The following is a 26,893-nucleotide window of genomic DNA, read 5'->3' on the forward strand; positions in this document are numbered from 1 at the left end:
CTATTATATCTAAAATGTGAAAAGTAGAGATAAAAGTTAGAGATATAAAAGGAGAGAGAGAGAAAAAAGAAAAGTTAGAGAGAAGAAAGAGAGAAAATGTAGGAGAGAGAGAGAAAAGGTAGTATATATATAGAATATAAAAAGGTATATATATAAAATGTAGATAAAATGTATATATATATAAAATGTATATATATTATATGATATATGTATAATATAAAAAAATTAGATATATATATATAAAATAAATATATATAAAAAATAAATATATATAAATAAAATAAATATATATATATAATATATATAAAATATATAAATATAAAAATACTGAACGTATTCGACTTCTATATCTCAACAAAAACATTTGTTTTGCTTCCCAAGCCACCAGACTCCATTGACAAAAATAGTAATTTTACCTCAAAGAATTGGGAGTTGATTGGTTTACCGTTGCCTCAATCGATTAGTTGAGGCACCTACTGTAGGTAATACACTGACTATGGATAAGTACCTCATACAACGCCATTCCAAAACATTCAAACTATCCCTTTAACTTTTGTATATTACCTCACATGCAAAGTTATTTCTCAATTCCTGGAACTATACTGGTTAATCGTAACATTTCAACGTAACAAATTCACTATACAACTTCAAATAATTAGTTTCCGAGAGGAAAACTAAACTGCAGCCCTACCATGGATGGCTGTGTGAGCTGTAGAGTACTCTTGTGTAAAAGCCCCAGGGCTGGAGAGCATCTGGATATTGAATATACAATGGGGCAGACAATGCCTAAAGTACACAGGTTGAATGGGACTACCATCAGACCACAGGGGATCCACAGTCCATTACCTTCTAAAGCTCCCCATTAGCTTTCTGTCTCACTCTCCCTGTCTGCGTCATACCCACTTACTCTCCCTCTGTCTCTCTCTCTCACTTTGTCTGCATCTCTCTTTTTATCTCCCCCTCTCGGTCTGTCTGCATGCATCTCTGTGAATATCCCACTCTCTTTTCGGGTTATTTTTCATCAGCCCTTTCTGTCTCTCTGCCCTTGTCTCTGCCTTTATCTCTCTCGTGTGGAACTGTTGCTCATGACTTATCTCTCTGTAATGTCTTCATTGAGATTTGGCTACAGTTACCGCCTCATATTTCTCTCGGTTTCTATATTTGTCTCTCTGCCTTTGTTACTGGCAAACAATGGATTTTTTTGTCTCATCTTTAAATACATTTTGATTAGTTCTCAAGAGTTCTCAGGCGTATTCACTGACACTAATCCATAACTTATAATAGAGGTCAACGTTTATGGATACACTTTTACACCGAATACAAATGTATTGATCTACTTAAACTAGCACACGCAAAGCACACTAACTGAAGTCCTTAGACGAAAATCGAAAAACACATTTCATGCAGTTAATCTTAAAAATAACCAATGTGTTGATAAGAAGAAAGTACGTCTGGTTGCATACACAGGGTGAAGAAGGCTGTTTACGCCGCTGCGCTTTGCTAACCCAGCTCTATTTTAACATGTACAAGCATTGTCTATGTGTTTAGTATTTCACCATGTAATAGCCAGCTGATTAAAGGCTTTTTAACTTTTTACCAGAAGAGTGCCATGGACCTTTCTTCTTCTTCTCCGAATATATTGTACAAGTCAAGCGATGGAGACTTTTTCTACGAGTTGAAGAACTAAGTAAAATAACTTATATTTCTATTCTTACACAAAATATACAAATCCAAACACTTTCAATGACCAATGTTTCGTTAAATTCCCAAACTTTCAAGGATTTCAAGGACCCCTGAGAGCCATGGTTACAGTAGTAGCAGCCCTAATATATTACTATATGTACACACACACACAACCAAGCACACATGTTTAGTGTTCCTGCCTGACTGTATTTACTGCATGTTACTCCATTAGGTTTCTTCCACAAACACATAAGCACGCTCAGCACTCGAGGAGGAACAAGAGATATTGCCAATCAAATATTGATGGAGTGAGAATGAACGGAGGCTTTCAGATAAGGCCATGAAAACACAAACACAGTCCTACATAAAGGTCAGACAAAAGAGCAGCATAACTCTCTGCTCCTCTATATCTTTTCTTTCCTTCCTGCTCCCTCTCTTTCTCCATCTTTACATTTCTTCCATCTCGTGCTTGTTCAGCGGCGCCCTCTTCCTTAGTGTAACTACGCCCGAGTCAACAACAGCGTGACAGAGGTGAGCAGTTTATCGCCATAACACAATGAATAGACAACGCAACACAACGCACACAAAGGAAGGACAGCAGTAAACAAACAGTCCTGACCTCTCCGTCAACCCAGCTGCTTTGTTATAATTAGTTTGTGCATGCGAGTGTGTGTGGCCGCACACGTTTGTGTGAAAAGGAAAGACGGGCGGGAGACTGTTTGGCTAGTGTGTGCGTTCTAGCTATATTAGCAAAAATAGGAATGTTTTGTGAGATATTGTAGTCATAACATCTCATTACCACTCAGATGTATGACCTCAGGAACAAGCTACGTCAATAAAATCTCATTGTGTGTTTCATTCTTTCATCACTATACGTGTGTGTGTGGGGGCTTTTAACTTTAAGTCACCAATATAACCATATTATCTAAACTCTTGACTCGGGGGTGAAAACACCTGTGTGTCCCGTTGTGGTGTGGGGGCTTTTCATTTTTCACTAATGTTATGAATACAGGGAATTTACCATAAAAGGACACTTTAACAGGACAAGGATCCAACATTTGACCCTTCGATTCTGAGATAAAAACCACTCAGCAATATATTCCCAAACCCCGTTTTATCTCATCACAGAAACTAATTCCACAGATAAATGCAACACCACTGCAAGGGAACATAAAACCTGATAATCAGCAGAATCTGCCAAACACTTTCTGCATCCAGAATCTCATCATCTAAGTGAATTTGGGGACTTCTACCTCAAACCACCCAGCTTATGGAGCACAACTCTAGACACAGACTGGACCAACACAAGCTATTGCATATAATACAGGCAGGATTTATTGCTGGAAAACTGTCTGCACTGCCTCACAATATCATAGTTCATTACACATTAAAATCATTTGTGGCAGATGACGGTTGCAAATGATGCAGCTGTTCATCCTCACACCCGACCACATTATTAAAAAGACAGAAGGGGCTTTCCCATTCAATCCAAACGCCATTGAACATTGCATACCATCCATGTGACCTCGCTCTGTGGTGATTACATCATGCAGACTGCGGTTTATGAGGGATTGACTCCTAATCTGGTGGGGAGAACTTCCTACCTCACCCACCACAGTGCATGTGATAGTGTGTGATTTTGTGTGTGTGTGTGTGTGTGTGTTTATCCTGTTCCCATTGACTCAGCATTATGTCGGGCAGACTCTCACTACACTAACTCACCATGAAAGTTAGCATTAAGAAAAATTTTTCCAACAATGTGGCATTAATGGGACTCATAATGTCCGTATAAATTCATACATAAGGCCAATCGAAGTGTGATGCTATTTTTAGAAATCAATTAAACATTTTAGTAATGTTAAGTATTGGTGATTGACAAGCCATTTGAATACTTCACTTTGAGCTGTGGGACATAAACCCGTGAGCTCCCCGTTGACATCAGGTCAGCAGAAAGTCTTCACACCTTCCGTCGCAGACTGAAACCCATCTGTTTCGACTGCACTTTGGCCAATACATTTTAAAATGTTTAAAAATTCTGTATGTAGCACTTAGTTATATTTAGTTGTATCCCTATAATGCCCTACACCACTGCTCATCTGTGTGCTCGTGTACATATAATACAATTGTCACCAACACATGCCAAATACAGCTCACTAAAGGAGCAAGCTGCAAACTTCTCAGAGCCACCTTTTAAGCCAAGTGTTTAATATTAAAAACATACATTTTCGGGGGAATATTCCTCAAATTAAACATCAAAACTTCCGTCAACATTATGCTAATAGAACCTTAAATAATTTACTACAGAACTCATGAACACTATTTCAGATTTTGGGGCTGAAATGAGTAGACTAAATATTTCACTAGGCAGATTTAAGCACTTAAACCCTTTACTGCCCGTTATGTCTCCTTAAGTTTGTTGCAACAGTAAAGTAGCTTCTGATTTTAAAACCTTCTTTTGTTTTGGAGAGCAGAAAGTAGTCCGCACAACAGACAATGACACACATATATCCACTTTGACACATGCAGGCACACACAGTCTCCACTCAATCTGCTCTAGCTATGGCTCAGCAGATGACACTCTGCTCTCTCTGCTGCTATTTATAGAACAGAAGAAAAAAATGAGGGGAAAAATCCCATCTTGTCTCTCTATTTGCTCCGTTTCTGTCTCTCTCGTCTCCCCCCCAAAGGCTTTAGTTAAGGTCATGGAGGATGGAGAACCACAGAGTGAGAGAGGAACACAGAGACAGAGAGAGAGACACAAAATGGAAGGGAGAGTGACAAAGTGACAAACGCGGACATGCACAGTCGCACACAGACAGAGCGCATCAATACCACACTTTGTTCTTTCTGTCTCGCTGTTCTTCTAGTTCCAGACGTAAGTGAACCTGTTAAACCAAAAACAACTTCTTGAACATCAATTGGTTTTACTTGAACTCTTAATATAGACATATCATAGATCAAAAACAAAACAAAAAACTAATTACAATTACTCCATCTATGTGTTGGTGTGTGTTGTATTTAACTGCATTTTGGTTGGTTGTAAAGAAAGAAAAGGTGGGATTTTCCAGTCACCTGGGTACTTAAAGGTCCTGTCACACATATCCGTACGACAGAAACGTATGCCGAGTCCAAATATGTCCAACTTTTCATCGGATCGGAAAAGTGAACGTATACAGATACGCATGTCTAACCTATTGATAGCGCATCACTTACTAATACAAAATGTATCAGACGAATACCCAATGAATGCATAACTTATACACAAATATGGCGTATACAAAATATCGGCAACACGCTGGTTTACGTTGATATAAGGTAAGGTATAAGTAGTGTTCGTTAAGAGCTCACTGTGTTACGCTGGGGTGCGTTGTTGAACGCTGATGTTTTGAGCATGTTCAGAATTACATAAGATATGCAGACGTTACGTTAGACACACGTGAATATGGAATACGTACGTGAATACCTACCTACGTAAATATAGTATGTGAATATCTACGTGACTACGTTAGAGGTACGTTAGATATAGGCTACGTCGGCTGACGGTGAACCCTACAGCCAATGTATTGATAACGAGTGGATACCCTATTCCTACCCGATGTTAAGATGATGCCTGACGACGGAGTAACTTATTTAACGTGTTTCTACAGTACAGCTAGCGTTCAGCATGTTAGCCGTTCTCCAGCATCAGCATGACGTGAACCAAATGGCACTTTTGTGATACGCTATCAATAGGTTTGACATACGTATAATAATTTGTTATGTATTTGTTATGTATACGTCAGCTACAACACCGCTGTGGAAAAGTTGGACATATTTGGACTCTGACACATTTTGAGCTACTTTTCAAGCTGCCCCCTCCCCAAACACACACACAGAATAAGAGGTGAACGCAAAGAAAAAGGAGTCACTAACACATGCAAGCACAACTTCTGTACAAAGCCTGAGCAACACACACACACACACACACACACACACACACACACACACACACACACACACACACACACACACACACACACACACACACACACACACACACACACACACACACACACACACACACACACACACACACACACGTGGAGTCAGTGCACAGACAAAAGCAAGGGCACACAAAGAAAAGACACATTAACAGGCACACACTGTTGGAGAGCAAGCAGCAAGCAGTCTGGATGTGCAGCCCAGGTCACTTTACGCTGATGAACAGCAGTTTAGAGACCGAGGTCGGTCATACTCACACTCTCATACACACACACACACACTGTACAGGAAGCACATCTGTCTATAGAGCATGCATTCAACCAATGGGTTGATCTGTTGTCACCAGATGTACTAATCTGCAACTGTAGTTCCTTTATCTTGCTGTTGTTTACTAGTCATGAGTCAGTTTAATGTAATCTGATTGGCATTTAATCAAATTCCCTAATAGAGACTTTGGTTGATCAAAGCAGAGCAGCATCCAAGCCAGGTCAAATGACACGTGTTGAAGAAACCAGAGGAGAGATCCCTCTTCCTGCACAGACAGGCAGACCTGCAATACATGGTGTACCGAGCAGACAGAAGACATTCAAGGGAAGTGGAGAGAAAATGTTGTACAGGCAGGGAGATGAAAGTGAAAGGGAGGCAATAGACTGAGAAAAACCCACACAAAACACTAAAGAATATAGTCTGACAATATCTCTCAAAATGTTCTTAATGGCACTTGGAAATGGAATCTAAATGCCGTACTCTTTGTATCTGATTAATGTAACCTTAATGCAGCTCGAGGAGCAAGTCAGCAGCAGCCCTGATGCTAGCACTAGAGTGATGATGCAACACAATTCAGAAAAACCTACTGCACTCTCGTCTTTGCTTATGTATCTAGCACAGACTCTCTTCACCATATCCATACTTCCTCTGTCATTCCATCTGGTCTTACTACAGTTGTGTTCAGTTCATGTGTAATTTCCCTTTATTCCAATGGTTTCAGATAATGCCCCATAATTGAAATACTAAAAGGTTTCATTTTAAGAAGAGCCATGTTGAACCTGTCTGGGGGAACTTGGGAGACTGATGCTATTTTATGTTTGAGAGCCAGACGATGAATTCCTATCAATTAAACCAAAAGGAAAAAAAAGTGTCCAAGAGGAACTACTCCTGATGAATAACAGTTTCAAACTAAATAGTAACATTTTCAGTGAATGACATGGTGTCTCAGGTTTTGTTTGCTGCATCCACTGTTAGTTTTAGTCTATCTGAGGAAGTCGCAGCAGTACATTTGATCCCAGATTTGCCATTTCTGGCTCAAAACAACATGACCCAATCCGGCTTCTGATCCGCAGCTGTCGACCAATCGAAGCTCGAAATTTCCAGGAAATTATTATTCTCACAATGTCAGTATTGTTTTGCAGTTTCCGGTCAAAACAATATATAAAGTGGAAAAACAATAACCCTCTTTTCACTAGTGTGTGTGTGTGTGTGTGTGTGTGTGTGTGTGTGTGTGTGTGTGTGTGTGTGTGCTTCCCTGAGGACAATGCTGAATGTAGTGTTGTGGGTTTAAATGATCTCTCTCAGCAATGTAGTGTCTAGCAGATCAGGCCTTTATAATAATCTTCAAAGTGGAGATCACAGATCCTTGATGAAGTGAATGAGTAAGCAGCAGTGAAGGAGGAATCAGACAAAAAAAGAAGGGGAAGAGATTGATGTCAAGAGGTAAGGATTAAGATGGAGGGAGAAACAGATGAGAGAAGGAAAATAATAATAATAATAATAATAATAATAATAATAAGAGGAGATAAAGAGACTGAGCGGAGGGAATCTGATTGGAAAAAGCAGCAAGTAGAGGCGGGAAGAAGAAAGCGAAAAACAGTGAGAGAGTGTAAGCTATGTGATCATTTCTCACTGGGTAAGTCATCTATCTAACATCTGCCTGATGCATTCAATGTCCTCGGCTCCCCCCTTAACAAACACACATACCGCATTGCCTTTCCATGAGTCATCACACACATACACACACCCTGTTTCCAATTAAACCACACTATAATTATCATAAAGTCTACTAACATGCTAATCAACACATTCACACATGCTGATTCAATGTGACGGTACCCCAGAGACACACACACACACACACCTGTTTCTAGCATTTTTCAGTGTCTCTCTCTCTCTCTGTGTGCTTTTCATCGATAAATGACTTTATTTAAAAAAAGAAGGTGCCAAGACACTTCAGCATCTTCAGCTCTCTTACTTGCACAAACACACACACACTCAAAAGACTGGGTTCAGGATTACACTTCCTTTTTTTAAATAAACACAGATTGTGTTAGGGAAAAAGGTCAGTCATTTTTCACTCTGAGCCCACACATAGTCACACGTAATTAAACTGTGAACACACATATCCAAGGCCCGAATGCTATCAAGTTAGATTTATGTGTGTGTGATAGAATGCTTCACTCCCATGGGCGGAAGGTCTAGACTAAAATGGAGTTTTTTAAAGCTATATTTGAATGACTCCACTCACCATATGCTTGTTTAAAACATCATTTTGTTTATCACAACTATTACACTTTCACTATTTGAAGGTCACTAATACCACAACCTGAAATAACACTTTAGTGTTCCCTGAAATCGATACGAATGAAATTCTTTAAAAAAAAAGGCATGGTGGCCTGACCTTACTGTTTAACATTAGGGGAAACTCACACTCACACACACATTACACGGAAGGAAGCACAGGGACGGTTTGCATATGAGGAAATGTCAGCTTCTCTGTCTCCCTTCCTTTGTTGCTCACAGCTGGTTACTGACACATGACAGAGTCACAGAGAGAGTGAGGCAGAGCGTGAGTAGCAACTGTGGCGGGACAAAGACAAAGCAAGAGAACGACTGAGTGTTATAGAGGATGACCAATAAAACGAATGAAAAAGAGATATCCTCCGTGCCCTTGTTTCATCCTCCCTCATCTACAGATTATCCAACATATGAGCTGAACACTTGGCAACTGCAGCCCACAGTATTTTCCTGTTTTATCACATATAAATCACCTGGCTGGGCTTTAGGGCCTTTACAGATCTGAACTACACATCTTGCTCTGTGCGTTTCCAATTCATCCACTACTGTGTGTCAGGATTTGATCTGTTGGAATGCTGTGTGTGTAAAACGTTGAGCTATGAAAGGTTACTACACTCACTTTGACACTAAGTCCCAAAGATTCTCTGAAACACCCATCATTCTTGCAGTTTTCAGTGCCAATTCCAGCTAAAAATCATCTCAGTACACAAAACCATTTGTATGTCCATAACAATAAAAACAAAAAGGAAATATCCTGCAAGTTCAAAAAACATTTCCACACAAAGTTTTCTATTATTAAACAGTTGAGCTCATCTGCAGAGAGGCTCAGCAAAATGAATAAGTTAACAACCCCCAAAACTAGCTGCAGTATGTGCACACACAGAGCCACACCCCCACTGCGCACACACACACACACGACCTCACATACAGACTTACGTTTACATGCACATAGGCAGCAGTTTAATTGCTAATACGGAAAAGGAACCGAGTGAATTATTTGTAGCCAGCATTTAAAACATTTACGAGAAAATGTTTTAACTGCAAACACAGTTTCTATTCCTTTTGTCAGAGTGATTTTTGTGGGGGCAGCTACTTTATAGCACCTCCAAGATCAATCAGCAGAGAGAACCATCCTCTGCCGAAGGCTTGACACAGCTGCAGTGTGCTGTTTTGTCAGGGAAATCTGAACCTCTGGAAAGTCTAACCGTTTCACCTCTGCTGCCCTGGAGTGATCTGCGGATATTTATCTTTCAGTAAAATAAAGAATGCACTCTTTTTAAACTAAAATACTAGTATACATATCAACTCAAAATATTGGCAAATCCAACAGTGTTATTTAAGATTGAACTCGGCAGCAGGGTGGTGTACGCCTATAATATGCAAATATCATTTTTGGAAAAGCTATTTTTTAAAAGAATTTGTAAAAATGTATACAGAATAATACTTGTTTGTTAAGGCCACGTCTCCTAATTTGCATTTATAGTTTGAGATAAAGTGCAAAAGAGGATCCATTGTTCAGTGTCCTCTGGGGACATAACACATTTTTAAATTGCCTGATAACCGACTTGACAAACAATATACCCTTCCTTCCTCCTGCTCTCCCTCCCTCTGGCTTTTTCCCAACACATGAACAGATTTCAGGCCAGTACCAGGTTAAAATGGGTCATCATCACTACAAACAAATTGCTGCAATGCTAAAATTGGACATGGTGAGCCATATTTATTAGCCTCATTAGATGTCAGGAGACTACAGTGATATGCCTTAACAACATAACATTTCACTGTCGTACTGTTCAAAAATAATGAAAATGTAATATAACAAAATAAAATGTACTTATGATTTTAATGACAAACAAACAGAGATGTGTGAGCCCAGTTTCCCTCCTAACACACAGATTGAATTGCCGTTATTGGAGGAGAGCCTCGAAGCCCCAAAGTGTGTGTGTGTGAGGAGGGGGCTAATCCGCCTGTTGAGAGAGACATTTCAAGGCCTTTGAGTGCCAGTGGAGCTAAGAGCCTAAGGTCACACACACACAGACACACACACACACAGACACACACACACTTGGGGTCCCTCTTCTTTTCCTCCTCAGTTTTTCTGCACGTCTCCCTCCCCCTCCTCCTTTTTCATTTCCTTTGTCTTTTCTCTCACACTTTTTCCCTCCTTCCCTCCTCCCCATGTTTCCCATTTCTCTATTCTCTCATTGAACTCCCTCCACAATCACCATCCTCCTCCTTAAACTCCTGTTCCTGATCTTTCCAACTGCCTTCATCCTCCTAATCTCCTCCGACCACCTGTCCTCAAAAAAGTTTTTTTCCCATTGAATCTCCTTTTTTCTCTTTACGTCTCCATCTCACTCTACCAAAAGGTAGTTGAACACTGGACAGGCTCCTAGTGATCACTCCGACACAAGGGGTCTGAACTTTGACCTTTACCCCTCCTCCCTCCATCCCCGCCCTTTTATAGAACTTAATTTCTCTCCTTTCCCGCTCTACTTCTCCTTTCCTTTGCCTCCTCTTACTGCCTTGTAGTCGACTCCCTCTCCTAACTTTATCTCAGTTCCATGGAGCATAATGCAAATGTGTTGTCATTCAATTGTTTCCCACCTGATTAAGGGCATTTTAAATAGTTAACAGAAATCATTAACACCAAAGCTATTTCTAGGTTAGTAATTTAAGATTAAACGGATCCAAAACATTTCTCCTTCTCTATTTTCCCTCATTCCAGGAGAACTGCGTCAGCCTCTTCTTTCCCATCCATCATCTGCCATCCAATCTAACAAGGCACCTTAAGATAAGCTACAGAGTGACCTTCCGCCTCTTTCTCTCCACGCGCTCCATCTATTCATCAATCTATTTCTTCACTAAAGTTTACGCAAACTATCTGCTCCATCTCCCTACCCCTCCTTCTCCTCTTCCATCCATCTATGGATTTTCCTGGAAACAAAAGTTAACCTGCTTCGGATCAGATGCCAAAGAATGTAAAGACCCTAACCCACCCAATTCTCAAAATCTCTGAAAGACACACACACAAACAGACACACACACACACATACACATACAATCACACATTTGCACATACAGAAAACCGAGAAGTTCCAGATGATCCTGACTCCCACAGATCTCTAGTTCCCATGCCCACCCAGTGAGCGAATGTGATTGGTTGTTATGTGTGTGTCTGTGTGTGTGCGTGTGTGTGCGTGTGTGTATGTAACTTTACTCCCACCATTCTGCCACATGTCAGCAGTTGCTCAGTCATCTTTGACACGGACACGGACACACACACACACAGGATTACAGCCAGGCTCTGTAGAAAAGTACTTGTCTCTGCATGCATATAGCATAGTCACCACAGGCTTTAAATACCCTTATATAACACATGACTTGTATAATGTTTAATGGACCTTTCATTCCAGTAATCCAGGGAATATTAAATTACATACTATGTATTAAATGTATATAATATTTAAAGCAATTGATTAGTCAATCAGTTTATATTCTGATTATTTAACCAAATGACTCTTTAAAATCTCCATCAAAATCTATCCGAGGTTTGAATTTGACCTGATAAATTCGACCTAGAACACTGCCGTGAATCACAAGGTTTCCTCCTTTTGATAAGCAAGAGAGAAAGTCAGAGACACGTGTGACAGAGGGAGAAAGCTTGACAGAGGCTAGACGTTTGTTTTCTGATAAACAAACTGCCGTTTCCTTGACGCAGGGCATCCGGCAAAGCTGATTTTAGCTCCTGGGATTCAGCAGGACTCGAGGAGCATCTTGTGATGGAGAACAACCGTGCCTTCCCGCAGGAAATAATCTCATACCGAGAAGTACAAACACATGCAGATTTGCACATAAAACAAGTCTCACCTTGTTTGACTTTTCTGGTTCTAATTCATTTACCAAACAGTGTGATGAAAAGATGGAGCAGACCACAAAGGCTAGCCTAGGTTACCCTTGCATGTGGTTACTTATGTCATCCTGCCTCCCTAATACTTTGTCATTCTGCAGAAAAACTAGACAATAATGCACATATGCCTAAAAAGACAGATCAAATGTAGCATTTCAAATCTGATACATTTGTTTCTCTGGCACCGTAAAGTGTTTCATCAGGGCAAGCAGTTCCATATGAGTCCATGCCAGTTTTCTTCCTCTGCTAAAACCTCAGCTCAGTCAGTGCCTGAATGTCACATGACCAGCTGAGAGTGTTATTCTACATCTCAAACTACTGAATGCACCTCTGTCTCTGCGTCTACATGTGAACATCATTTCATTGTACCGTTGACCCTGTGTTAACCTACATCTGACAAATAAAACTTGAACAAGACGAGCTGAAAGACGCATTTCTTTTCTCACTTTCTGTCCGCCTCACCTTTCCCGCCACCACACAAACACACATCTAACTCTTCTACATGTGTCTTGCCCACACTTTCTATCTCTCTCTCTCTCTCTCCCTCTCTCTCTCTCTCTCTCGCTCTCTCTTTCTGACACTCACTGCAGAAGTTGCAACAGTGCACCATCACGTAGCAATAGCATCCTGTGGTGAGCTGTGTGCCATCCTGTCTCACATTTCACACGGTGTGCAAGGTGCAGTCTTTCTTGTTCACCGTTATGCATCTATTCGAGAGGCTGAGCTGAGTGGGAGGTGCCCAGTGCAACCTGTCTGGTTATAAACACAGAGCAACTATACTGGAGCACTTGGGATAATCCTGCTCAAGGGTAAAGTAGGTGAAAGATGCAACAGTGTTACTGATTCACTTTCAGTACCCTGAATTTTCAGACAGTCTGGGGATTTCGACGAGGAAGTCTCTAGTCATAAGCCAACTACTTTAATCTTTAAGATAATGCTGATCTACAAATTCATGCAACATTCTGTAGATATCTGCCACAGCAAATCAAACCCACACGCTCACAGGCTTTGATTTTTCAACATCGTCTCTCATCATCCTTCAACACTCATTAATGGAACTTGTGGTATGGGTAATCGGATGCACCACAGCATCCGTTCACATGCATACATTTTTTAAATCAACTGTTAATACCAGAGAGTGAGCACATGAACTGTAGGGATGTGGCAATGAAGAAACAAAACCATGAGTGCCTGAGACATAGTGATGTGCAGGAGTTGCCCCAGACCGTCATACAAAATAACACTAACTTCCCGCAAACCGGGAACATTTCTGAATAGAAATGTGGCCCAAGGAGCTGCTCCAGGTACAAGCCAATATTATAAAAATGTAAAAATGTCAGCCAAATATTTTCTGGAGATGGAATCCATCATTCATTGGCAAAAACAGTTAAAACATAATTAGAAAAAAAATATGACATCTATCGTCTGTGAGACAGATTCTAAACTTTGAAACATCTCAGGGATGACCACAAGCACAAAATGACATTTGAGTAAAGTCTTCGCAAGATAAACAGGAGGAGACAGAGCACAGCCACTGAAGGGGTGACAGTTTAAAGAGTCTGGACTCACCTGGAGCTCACACCATGCCACTTCCACAGTCGTCTCTGTATCCAGTCCCTTGTACACAGTCTTAAAGGACCCTCTTCCAATCTCGATGTCAAATTTTAGGAAGCGCCCATCTGTTGAAGTCCCCACAGCTTTTGTCTCCACCTCCTCTATATCCTCTTGCACTCGTTTCTCGGCCTCCCTCTGCTCCGCTCGTGCTTTTGCCAGCTCTCTCTCCTCCTCTGTCTCCTTCTCTTTCTCCTCTGTCGGAGTACTAACACTACCCCCGTCCACATGTTCTATCACTTTTCCATCTTTTGCCACCTGTTGTGTGTCCCCTACACCTCTGGGGCGCAATGTGACGTCAGGCTGTTTGCCCACCGTTTTGTCGGTAACATCCAATACTGCCGGGCTGGGCTCTTTTACTGCCCCGTCTGCAGTATGTTCTTCAACAATACCACTGGTGGGAACAGCAATCGTGATACTGCCCTCACCTAATTCTTCATCAGCATTTTCTAAGTGCCCCTCCGCAACTGCCCCACCAAGGCCAGGCTGAAGGGTTGAGCTTTGCACATAGGGAACTCTTGAAACCTCCCCGCCTTCAGCGTCTCGAACCCCAAGTCCAGGACCTGAGGGCTGTGGAAGCAAGAAGGTGGGAGCCCCTTCACAGTCTGGAGGTGAGGTGATTATCACAGCTGCTTTGCTGGGCAGGTCCAAAGCTGTGACATTGGAGTCACAAATGACACTCCGGCGGAAGAAACGATGCTCGGCTATTTTAGAGTCTCTATCCATCGTGTGGCGCCGGCGTTGGACCTCAGGGTGTACACCGAGCTTCTCCACCACGTCCGTGTCTGAACTGACGGAGCCGTTCACATTCTTATTGGGGGTCTGGGGGGATAGAGAGGTAGAGGCTGAGGGAGGAGGGGGGGCCGGAGCAATGAATTTCACCGCTTTACTGCTACTATTGCTTTCAGACATTCCACCCGAGGCTCAGACCACAAAAAAGGAATTCTGTACGTATAAATAAATGTGTACACTATGTGTATGCAGGCACAAATCTCTACTTGCAAGCCTCTTTGTCAAATGAAAAGCTCTCCAACCTCCAAACCCAAGGAAAAAGAAAAGGGATGTATAAGTCTGCTTCCTCTTTGCAATGTCAATTGTTTCAACAAGACAACCTACAGTTCCAACAAGGCCCTTCTGTACAGGGCTCAGGAAAGCCCCAAGAGAGAGGCAGGGGCTTTCGCTTAAAGATTGGGGAGGGAAAGGACGAAAGCCAGTCAAAGGAGGGGGGGTGCAAAAACTGCAATGAGGTGACAACCGTCAAATTAACACCCGAATCCATCCTGTTGCCAACATCCAGATAGGGACATCCACGACATGGAAGGACTGGCGATAGCACGGACCACTATGGCCTCTCCAGGGCTGATAAAACAAAATATGATTGGAATCCAATCCGTGACAGCTGGACGTGCAGGTCTGGTGAAGTTTCTTTCAGAACACACCCCCTAGTCGTTGACGATAGGACTCTGTGTAGAGGTCACTTTCCTGTCTGGTAAGGCCAGACAGAAGGCTAGGTAGGCCTAGCCTGGCCAAGCCTGGCCCAGCTTGATCTGCTTTGGCCCTTGTCTCTGAAAATAAAAAGAGAGAAGGGAGAGAGGTGTAAGAGGAAACTATATTTTCTTTATACAATCTGACCATACATCTCAAAGGTCACCATCTGCTTTCACCTGACTACTTAACTGACCCAAGAAATTTCGAAGGGACCCCTAAATGATACTTGGTGCTGCGCCAAAGTAGCTGGTAGAACATAAAAGCTGCCAGATAATGTAACATTTTACCACCATTTGGCCAGTGATCAGCAGTATGAGTGACAGAGGCAGGGTGGGGAATTAAAATCAGCCAAATACTGCCACAAGTTTTGGTTGCAGTTGACAAATCTTTCAGCTATTCCAACCACTAAGCAGAGATCAAACCCACTCATTTGGATGTTCTTTTCCTAAACAAATTGGTTGGTAAAATAGTCAAACTTGATAGGTACAAGAAAAAAGTAGAAAAACTCTTGTTTGGGATTTTATTAGTGAATATTTGACATAGGTTGAGCAATCTTTTAAATCACCAACTAAAGAGATCTGCATCCCACCCCAACCTTTCCCTCCCAAATGCCCCTGTAGTTAATGCAGTGGAGTGATGCAGTGGAGTGATGCAGCAGAGTGTGCGCCTAATTGCTCCACGCTCCAAATTTAGCCCAAAGTCACCACCGGCCGGGCTGACCTCAAGGTTAGGCTACTCTGTGGCAATTCAGCAGCTTAGCATGAGAAGGGAGGGGGCACTCATAGTGACAGAGTTAGAACCATTAAACAGAAACTAAATGCATGTCTGAGGGCACAAGTTCATTACTCTGCATGTTGTATTACAGAAAACCTATTAAGTGGTAAGAAATATGCTTATTGAATTTGCATAACATAACATCCTACAGATGACTTCTACTCTGTTATTATAGTGGCACTGGCACAGAGGAACGGCAGCTGCTTTGACGATTGAGAAATCATTCGCAGTACATTTTCATTTAATCATCTCTAGATTTTCTTCAATTAAATCCGTCGCGATGAATGGGGATTTATACTACATCTAGCAACTTTGTAAGTGTGTATGTAATCTGCAAAGAAAAAAGCACTTAACATATATCAAACTAAACGGTGTATGACCACTTCTGCAACACATAGAATATGACACATGCTATTGTTCAGATAATACTTTTAAGTTGCAAAGGTTTAAATTAGTCCTGATGGTTTCCTTGTAGGGAGCATGCACAACACCAGAGATTCATTTGGCCCCACAGGCTACTGTATATTGCCTCAATTAAGGGAATTGGTTGAAGGATTAGCACTGAAGAGGTCACAGTAGGTATGTGGCTCTACCTTTTATTAAGTCAAATGTGTCCTGTGGAGCTTTATATGCCATTTAATTATTTATATAATGGCACCTGGCTGCCTTAGGGGTTAAGAGAAGCCATTTTCCATTACTGATTGTGGAAAAACATCTGCCTTTTTGTTGTTGCGATTATCACATGTCGCTTATTTACAAGAGGTTTTTACAGTGATTTCACAACAGCTAGGGGGTGTTGTTAGGTGAAACTCTTCTTCTATACAGAGGAAAAACGTTAACATAAGGGCAGCCAGGACACAGAATAGAAATAGTATATTGAATTTTTATTTCAAATGTATCACAGCAATACAAGCTTATGGCAAAGTTAAGGTTAAGTGTGAAATTATTAATTAAATTGACGTAAATATTGACCGATTTTCGTGTGACAGGTAAGTTTATGCATAATTATCACAGGTGTCCTCCTTTGACAAGTTGTCCTTTCATAACTAAATTAGTCTTGCTAACTTACACGATATCACGCAAATGCTGAAATATGTATTGCAAAATATGTATAAATATTGATTTGAAACACACATGTGAAATAATGTAAAATATTAGCACAATAACACACTTTTTACTGATTTATACAGACGTCAATTCCTCTATTTACAGACTACCTGCCTAATATAGCGCACATATAAACACTCAAACATGGCTTTCTAACATTAAAATGTAACATTGAATGAATTCCATTCGTTAAGTTCGGCTAATTAAAAGCTAAGCTAAAAAAAAAGGTGTTCATCCTGTTAAAGTGAGCACGAGCGCAATTAAAAGTCCCGAGGGAAAGCAATGAGAGCTTATTAATAATAATATAGGCTAATTTATGACAAAATATATCTTTATATTAAAAAACAAATGTGTGCAAGTTACTAACTGAGCTGGAAAGAGTGCAAGCCAATGCTAAACATCCTGAACTAAAGGCTAAAGGTCCTAAAGTCAGCTTTATAGGAAACTGAGCAGCAAACCGTGCAGTGAGGGGTTCAATGCAGCCTGTTGAGGAACAAAAAACAAAACGAGGCTATGCAGCTAACTTTGCCTACAGGCAAACAAAAACACAGGTAAAACCAGTCACGATTTGTATAAAGCATTAAAATAAAACAAAATATATACCATTACCTATTACATTGGTGTGGGCTGTCTTGGCACCGTAGAAATATGAAGGTAAAAACTTGATTTATAAGCCTGTAACTCCTCTGCAGTGGGGGTCCGCTCCGACACAGCACAAATGTCAGTATAGTGCGTCACATTAAAGCCACAGTTGGTTGTCGAAAACCCCGAAAAAGAAGATATTTACAAAAACATAACTTAGTAACAACCGTATCCTTCTAAAAAAAAAAAGAAGAAGGTCCGAACAGCGTGGCGGTGAGCGGTATGTGCAGTGAGCCGCGACCGACAGACAGACACCTCCCACCGGGCAGAGAAGCCAAGTTCGCTCGGTGGTGTCGCGGCGGCTCTGGTACTTCTTTCCGTCTGTCTCTGTGTTGTCTGTGTCCGGGTCTGCAACCGCAACCAAAAGCCAACAGTCTCACTCAAAGATGCTATATCCTCTTTCGTATCAACATCCAATCTCCTCCTGTGACCGCCGTTTTGCTCCTCTTGGCTTGTGTGGCGCAATAAATCCGCTGTGATCCACAGTTATTCCCCGTTTTCAAGCCATCGGACGGCTGCTCCGTCTGCTCTCTACTCTTCTCTGGCGATGACTCGACAAGGCGACGGTAGAGCTTTCACGCAGACGTGCTGCGTCAAACCATCCACCGTTAACCAGGATGATACAGGAAAAGAGTGTTCTTTCAAATTAAAACAAAAACACAAACTCGTGAGCTGTGTGATGTGGAAGAAATTGCATGTCATGCATTTTAAAATTTCACAATAGTGTATAGGCCTATCATATTTTAGAATTATAGCCTAAGTATTGATGCATTAATATGTAAATTACTTTAATGGTGCAGTTTATTTCTGTATATACTGTGAATTTCACCAAGGGCTCAATCTTTATGCCAGATAATCCATCAGCATTTATTTCTTGAATATAGTTTGTATTATTATCTGAATCTGCAAAGTAACTAGCAACTAGAGCTATTACAATAATGTAGTGAGGTAAAGAGTACAATATTTAGTATAAATAGTAGAAGTAGAAAGTAGTATACAATGAAAAATACTCAAGTAAAGTGCAAGTAGCTCAAAATTGTACTTTTACGTACTTACTTTTTCCAACACTGGGAATTAAATCACATAATCCCAGTTAAGTGTGTTTAATCTAGTGAACAGTGCTATTGTTGAATAAATAATCTCTATTTTCTTTAGGCTACGTGTGTTAGTACATCCGGCAGCTCTCACGCTATTTACTTGTGCCACACCTCCTATTTGTCCTGTGTTATTATTTTGTTTAGGACAGCAGAGGCAACAGTCTGCATCTGTTTGATCAGACAGACATCCAGCTGTGCCCCTTGCTGTGTCCAACAAACAGAACCGGGGAAGGAGAGGAAACATCTCTCACCTTGTTTCTGATTTGCTACAACGGTTATATAGTCATAGGTTTATATATAGTCATGGATATGGATATGCTATTTTATTCATATTTAATTAAGCAAAGAATTGGTTGAGTAAAGGGTGTTTTATTTGGAAAGAAATTACTTTTTAACCCAGTGGGTAATCATTTGTTTAAACTAATCAGTAGTTCTACAATTTGTTTTTATTTTTAGAGAGATAATTTATCTTTTTGACTAAAATGAGCAAAGAAGGGAAACCCTTTGCAGTACAAATACATTGAAATCATGGATACAGTCGTCACATTATTTACTGAATTTGCATATTTTCAAGTGAAATTGGGTTAAGAGAGCGCAGAAATGCTGCAACACAGTAATCAATAAGAATTTTATGTTGACAGGTCAAACCGGAAGCACTTTTTGTTTATTCGGGTGATCTTGACAGATTCTTGCAAATAGACGAAAATCCAGTATCCTGAGCCAGCAACAGCTGCAGGGTGAACTAACACGTTTATGATTTTATTTTATGTCTTGGTCATGTTTGATCATCCATAGTCAACCTTACTCAGATGCTTATTGTGTTCATTCAGTCTTACCCTCCCTCAGTGTGGGTTTTTTTGTTTGGGTTATAAAGCTTAAAATCAGTGCACATCAGAATGCCACCACAGTTAATAATCTGAGATTTTGTTTGTCCATCAGGTCTACACACCCTGATATTGAGCTGTAGCACATCTCACAAGAATAATTAAAACAGGATAATGGTTTGGACCCTCTCATCAGTCTACTTCCTAAAAACTTTATTGTTCATTTCTTTCTCTGGGACTTCCTGTGTTATTTGACAGCAGGGGTCCACACAATGTAATGAGGCCCCCAAAATGATCACACAACAAAGAGGGATCCCCTGATTAGAAATAAAACTATTTAAAAAAAAGAGAGTGAAAACCACGTCCTTACTGTATCATGGCTTCATTTTTAAGTTCATTTGTTTTTTATTTTGGCAAATTCTGTTTAAATATAAATATGTTGGCACATAACCTGAGATTTCCTTCTCAAAATGTAGGCTTTAAATGATCCTTTTTTGTGTATAATAATAACTAATTTCACATGAAATAGTGAGGACTTTTACATTGGCAGCTGGCCCTCTTAAGCTCACTCACTTTTAGTTTAACAAAACTTTGTATCTTTACTTCTAAAGAAACAAGCTTCACACTTCAGTTCATGCAAATGTTCTTTCGCAAAAGAAACCAAAATGCCATACATATCACCGCTGGCTAATGTGCTGTAAACCTTATTGACTTACAGTATGTATACGCTCATTGTCGTATCTTATCAAATGAAGCTGTTATCTAAGCTTCCACTGTTGATGGTGAGATAATTTGCTCAGTATTGCTGCTACGCAATCAGCAAACACTCCTGGAATGATAAAGAGCTGCGATGGAAGTTTTCATACCTGCGACTCTCAGATACTTCAGTGTTTGTTAACCGGTAGGCGGGGACACAAACTGGGTCATGGAGTTGCTGTTTTGGATCTTCACATGACCAACAGGAGTTTAATATTAGCCTGTGTGTGTTTATGCAATTGGGTTTTAATTCCTGCACACATGCTGCACCTGTTTATCCTGCACTTTAAGGCGGTGACACACTATGCAAGGTTGCCACAACACTATGACAGCAAGTCAGAACTGAACACACGCATTTTTTATGCTTTTTGTTTTAACTTCTTTTTTTGCTCTTTTCTTTTTTTAGTCTGTTGTTTGTTCATGTGCTGTTTGTGATACTTTTTATGCTGCTATCTTGGCGAGGACTTGTTTGTATAAGAGATTCTGAATCTCAATAGGAATATTCCTGAGAAAATAAAGTGCACAAGACATTATTGAATGCAACAGTAAAATATAGATACTACCAAGTTATATGTTGGCATATTGAGAGATTCAATATACAAGCAATGTTTACATTTCATTTCATTTTATGACCTCTTTTCCCCTCAAAGAGGAAGTATCATGCATAATGATACATTTTATTCAAACTTGGCTTAAGCTATATGTTTTACATTCCACACGTCACACACACACGTCTCACTGTGCATAAAACTATGTAGCTGAAGCCTTTTATTGACACACGCGAGACTGGTATCAATCTTCTCATCTAACTCTCGGCAAAAAAAGCAAAGAAGCCAACACCCCAAGATGTTGAACTGTGAATCAAACTTCACTGGTAAAAATGTTAATCTTTAGCTGACTCAGAAATGAGCTGTCATTGACTTGAACTGTATGATTGCATAATTGCAATGCTTGTATAAGCTTCAGTTTCTCTTAGAGAGAGAGAAACTGAAGCTTATACAAGCATTGCAATCATTGCACTGGAAGCCACTTTGGATGCCAATGTAATACCTGGAATCCAAATGTATAGCTGTTGAGACATTTAAAGTCCATGTTGCAGGCAGTCACTGGACTCATATGTTGAAGAAAGCAACAGTTCTCGTTAGCTTGACGGAGTCAAACAACTGGATTTCATTATCGGAGAGATTCTGACAACAGAAGCTTTCACTCACTGACTTGGAAGGTTTACAGAAATAAACCAAAAGGGACATTTTAGCCTTCTTCTCCTTTTTCCACCGAGTATCTTTCTTTCCGTCAAACACACTGTAATCTAAACTCCAACTTGTTTTGCCAATGCAAATGTTCTTAAGACTCAAAAACAAGATGCAATCTTTCTCTTAAATCAGCACCCCTGCCCATTTTGTAACATCGGAAAGACAGCACTAATTCACCAAAGTAACGTTAAATTCAGAAGTTGAAGTTCCCATAATTGCTCTCTGGTTTTCCTCCCTTTGGCTATATTGACCGCACATGTTTTAATATATTATCTCCATGCCTCACTGATGAAAGTAATACATTCTCTTAACATTTTCTTTTTCAGATTCGCTTTCACTTGACCTTTTCGGGGAAGGAACATTATTCCGGATCTTTTCAGAAATACTGTTGGTTCATTTGTATTTACAGAGGAGGTTGTTAAAGTGCTGTACACTTTGTATCAACTCCTACTACTCTCCTTACTCGCATTATGATACTAACAGGGATTTCACACACACACACACACACACACACACACACACACACACACACACACACACACACACACACACACACACACACACACACAGGCAAAAGATAATGACCAAGTAGAGATGAAATATGCAAATAAAGGCCACTGACTGGCAGTGTGTGTGAGTGTGTGTGATAGTGTGAGAGTGTGTGCGTGCTACCATATCAAGCATGCAATCATGCAAACTCCTCTCAGGAACTTCAGCTATCAGTTCTGGATGGGTGAATTTACATGTTATAAAAATGTTTTGACAAATGTGTACTTTTACAATGTTGGCTGAGGCTCATAGGATTATCTCCATTACACTGCATCTCTGCGTATGTGAAAAAAATCATGTGTGTGTGTGTGTGTGTGTGTGTGTGTGTGTGTGTGTGTGTGTGTGTGTGTGTGTGTGTGTGTGTGTTTGTGTGGCTGCAGGTTAGAGAACTGACATATCTCTAAATGTAAATTATGTTGACCTAGTTCACTGACAAGCTACAACAGGTTGGAGAACTTCAGAAAACCATCGGAGGCAAATAAGGCCTCCCTGTGTGTGTGTGTGTGTGTGTGTGTGTGTGTGTGTGTGTGTGTGTGTGTCTTTCACCATGTTTCTCTCTTCCTACCCCCGTGTCTATCTCTTTTCTCTATTCGTTCTTTTTTTTTACTTATATATACTATATACTTATAATTAAGCATTATTAGGCATCATAAGCAACTTAAAAGTACACTTTTAAAGTATATGACAAAGTGAATCAAGATAACACAGTATTACTTTCTCAAATTATAAGAATGTAAAATTATAGTGTACCTAGTTATCTACCTAAAAATCAAGTTTTCAGTATTTAAAAAAACAAAAACAACAAATGGTTATTTAACGATTCAAATTAGCTAGAGAACCACCTGCTGCTGTGGACAAAGAATGAAACTTCCTCCACTTGTTTAGAGAATAAGATTTGACTTAGCGCGTGTCATTCTACCTCTACTTTGCACATATGTATCGACACCCACACACCAAAGTGCTGCGACTAAATTCAGCATGTGCAGCAGCTGGTGAAGTGCCTTGATCAAGGACACTTCAGCAGAATTTACTGAGGAGGGGAACAGTAAGATTAATCTTACTTCTAAGTCTTTCTTCTTCCGCGCTGCATGTGACAACTTCACTCAAATTAATCACATGAAGTTTGAGTGGTATGCCAGTAACTCAGCGCGTGCTGTATGTTTGCGGATGTTTCTGTGTGTCAGAGGATGTGTTTTAAAGGATCTCATGTTGCAACACTGAACTTGTCACTTCCCTTCTCTGTAACACTCAGCCCCCCCCCCCCTCTCAATCTCTCTCTCTTTGATTCTGTGTGAGTGTGTTCATCTTGAGAGAAGTCAAGTAATGCTCAAGTCTACAGTGCATTGTAGGATATACAATATTCATGCTGGCATTCATATGTAATATTTTAGGACATAATTACCTCGAGCAGAATGAAACTGTAGAATGCCGTTTCTTTTCACATTGGAATTGTTTTTATTATTTTATTATTTCTCATTGTCTATACTTTACTATTATCATTTTTGTATTAATTGTATGGATTAATATATGGGTGGAATTATATAGGGATATTCTAGGTTCATTCAACGTTTGTATAATATAATTAAAGGAACGTAGCATATCAAATAAGAATGTTCTCACAGTAGCTGCTGGGGCAGTGTGGGAATCAGGGCCACCTCTCTCAGCAGTACATCCTTCTACCAGCTAGTGTCACTAAAGAGTCCAGAGAGGAAGTTTGACAGATTTCATCTAATCTTACTGTAAACTTTCATTCTCAACCTTTTTATTTTCTCATTCTCTCTGTGGTTCCACATGTCTCCCTATAGGCTTGTTAGAACCCCATTATTCTTTTTTTCCAGACCAAATGTATCGGCACATGTTCTCACGCTCCCCGTTACAGTTTTTTTACAATTGTTAAAACACATTTCTTGAAATCGTCACCCATTTTCTCAAAACTTTAAACACAAAACACAAAACTCAAGCTACAATTATCCCAACTTATACAAATAACAAAGAAAACTTCATACGTAAATGAAAAGCACATTACTGGTAAATGTAAAGCACATTACAGGTAAATGAAAAGCACATTACAGGTAAATGTAAAGCACTTTACAGGTAAATGAAAAGCCCATTACAGGTAAATGTAAAGCACATTACAGGTAAATGAAAAGCACATTACAGGTAAATGAAAAGCACTTTACAGGTAAATGAAAAGCCCATTACAGGTAAATGTAAAGCACTTTACAGGTAAATGAAAAGCACATTACAGGTAAATGTAAAGCACTTTACAGGTAAATGAAAAGCACTTTACAGGTAAATGAAAAGCACATTACAGGTAAATGTAAAGCACTTTACAGGTAAATGAAAAGCACATTACAGGTAAATGTAAAGCACTTTACAGGTAAATGAAAAGCACATTACAGGTAAATGTAAAGCACTTTACAGGTAAATGTAAAGCACTTTACAGGTAAATGAAAAGCACATTACAGGTAAATGTAAAGCACTTTACAGGTAAATGTAAAGCACTTTACAGGTAAATGAAAAGCACATTACAGGTAAATGTAAAGCACTTTACAGGTAAATGAAAAGCACATTACAGGTAAATGAAAAGCACATTACAGGTAAATGTAAAGCACATTACAGGTAAATGTAAAGCCCATTACAGGTAAATGAAAAGCACATTACAGGTAAATGAAAAGCACATTACAGGTAAATGAAAAGCCCATTACAGGTAAATGTAAAGCACTTTACAGGTAAATGAAAAGCCCATTACAGGTAAATGAAAAGCACATTACAGGTAAATGAAAAGCACATTACAGGTAAATGAAAAGCCCATTACAGGTAAATGAAAAGCACATTACAGGTAAATGAAAAGCACATTACAGGTAAATGAAAAGCCCATTACAGGTAAATGTAAAGCACTTTACAGGTAAATGTAAAGCACTTTACAGGTAAATGAAAAGCCCATTACAGGTAAATGAAAAGCACATTACAGGTAAATGAAAAGCACATTACAGGTAAATGAAAAGCCCATTACAGGTAAATGTAAAGCACATTACAGGTAAATGAAAAGCCCATTACAGGTAAATGAAAAGCACATTACAGGTAAATGAAAAGCACATTACAGGTAAATGTAAAGCACTTTACAGGTAAATGAAAAGCCCATTACAGGTAAATGTAAAGCACTTTACAGGTAAATGAAAAGCCCATTACAGGTAAATGTAAAGCACTTTACAGGTAAATGAAAAGCCCATTACAGGTAAATGTAAAGCACATTACAGGTAAATGTAAAGCACTTTACAGGTAAATGAAAAGCTCATTACAGGTAAATGAAAAGCACATTACAGGTAAATGAAAAGCACATTACAGGTAAATGAAAAGCCCATTACAGGTAAATGTAAAGCACTTTACAGGTAAATGAAAAGCCCATTACAGGTAAATGAAAAGCACATTACAGGTAAATGAAAAGCACATTACAGGTAAATGTAAAGCACTTTACAGGTAAATGAAAAGCCCATTACAGGTAAATGTAAAGCACTTTACAGGTAAATGAAAAGCCCATTACAGGTAAATGTAAAGCACTTTACAGGTAAATGAAAAGCCCATTACAGGTAAATGTAAAGCACATTACAGGTAAATGTAAAGCACTTTACAGGTAAATGAAAAGCCCATTACAGGTAAATGAAAAGCACATTACAGGTAAATGAAAAGCACATTACAGGTAAATGAAAAGCCCATTACAGGTAAATGTAAAGCACTTTACAGGTAAATGAAAAGCACATTACAGGTAAATGTAAAGCACTTTACAGGTAAATGAAAAGCCCATTACAGGTAAATGTAAAGCACATTACAGGTAAATGAAAAGCACATTACAGGTAAATGAAAAGCACATTACAGGTAAGTGAAAAGCACATTACAGGTAAATGTAAAGCACATTACAGGTAAGTGAAAAGCACATTACAGGTAAATGAAAAGCACATTACAGGTAAATGTAAAGCACATTACAGGTAAATGAAAAGCACATTACAGGTAAATGTAAAGCACATTACAGGTAAATGAAAAGCACATTACAGGTAAGTGAAAAGCAAATTACAGGTAAATGTAAAGCACATTACAGGTAAATGAAAAGCACATTACAGGTAAATGAAAAGCCCATTACAGGTAAATGTAAAGCACTTTACAGGTAAATGAAAAGCACATTACAGGTAAATGTAAAGCACATTACAGGTAAATGAAAAGCACATTACAGGTAAGTGAAAAGCAAATTACAGGTAAATGTAAAGCACATTACAGGTAAATGTAAAGCACATTACATGTAAGTGAAAAGCACATTACAGGTAAATGTAAAGCACATTACAGGTAAATGAAAAGCCCATTACAGGTAAATGTAAAGCACTTTACAGGTAAATGAAAAGCACATTACAGGTAAATGTAAAGCACTTTACAGGTAAATGAAAAGCCCATTACAGGTAAATGTAAAGCACATTACAGGTAAATGAAAAGCACATTACAGGTAAATGTAAAGCACATTACAGGTAAATGAAAAGCACATTACAGGTAAATGTAAAGCACATTACAGGTAAGTGAAAAGCACATTACAAAACCAACTGCTACGATTCATTCTGCCTCAGCAGCATCACTCCTTTGTGCTGGGTCTGGCCAGAGGACTTC

The 26,893-nt window shown here is 39.6% G+C and overlaps 1 protein-coding gene across 1 annotated transcript in view; it reads right to left on the bottom strand.

Annotated features, from left to right (window-relative positions):
• The window catches only part of LOC115028425 (serine/threonine-protein kinase WNK1-like), an 84,037-nt gene extending 65,739 nt beyond the window's left edge, over positions 1-18,298 (bottom strand). Inside the window, 2 exon segments of the mRNA XM_029462213.1 lie at positions 13,712-15,318; positions 17,732-18,298. Coding sequence (XP_029318073.1) covers positions 13,712-14,665 — 954 coding nt within the window. The 5' untranslated portion in view covers positions 14,666-15,318; positions 17,732-18,298.
• Between the last annotated feature and the right edge of the window lie 8,595 nt (positions 18,299-26,893).

Source organism: Cottoperca gobio, chromosome 23, assembly GCF_900634415.1.
Source record: "Cottoperca gobio chromosome 23, fCotGob3.1, whole genome shotgun sequence".
Classification (NCBI taxonomy): domain Eukaryota; kingdom Metazoa; phylum Chordata; class Actinopteri; order Perciformes; family Bovichtidae; genus Cottoperca; species Cottoperca gobio.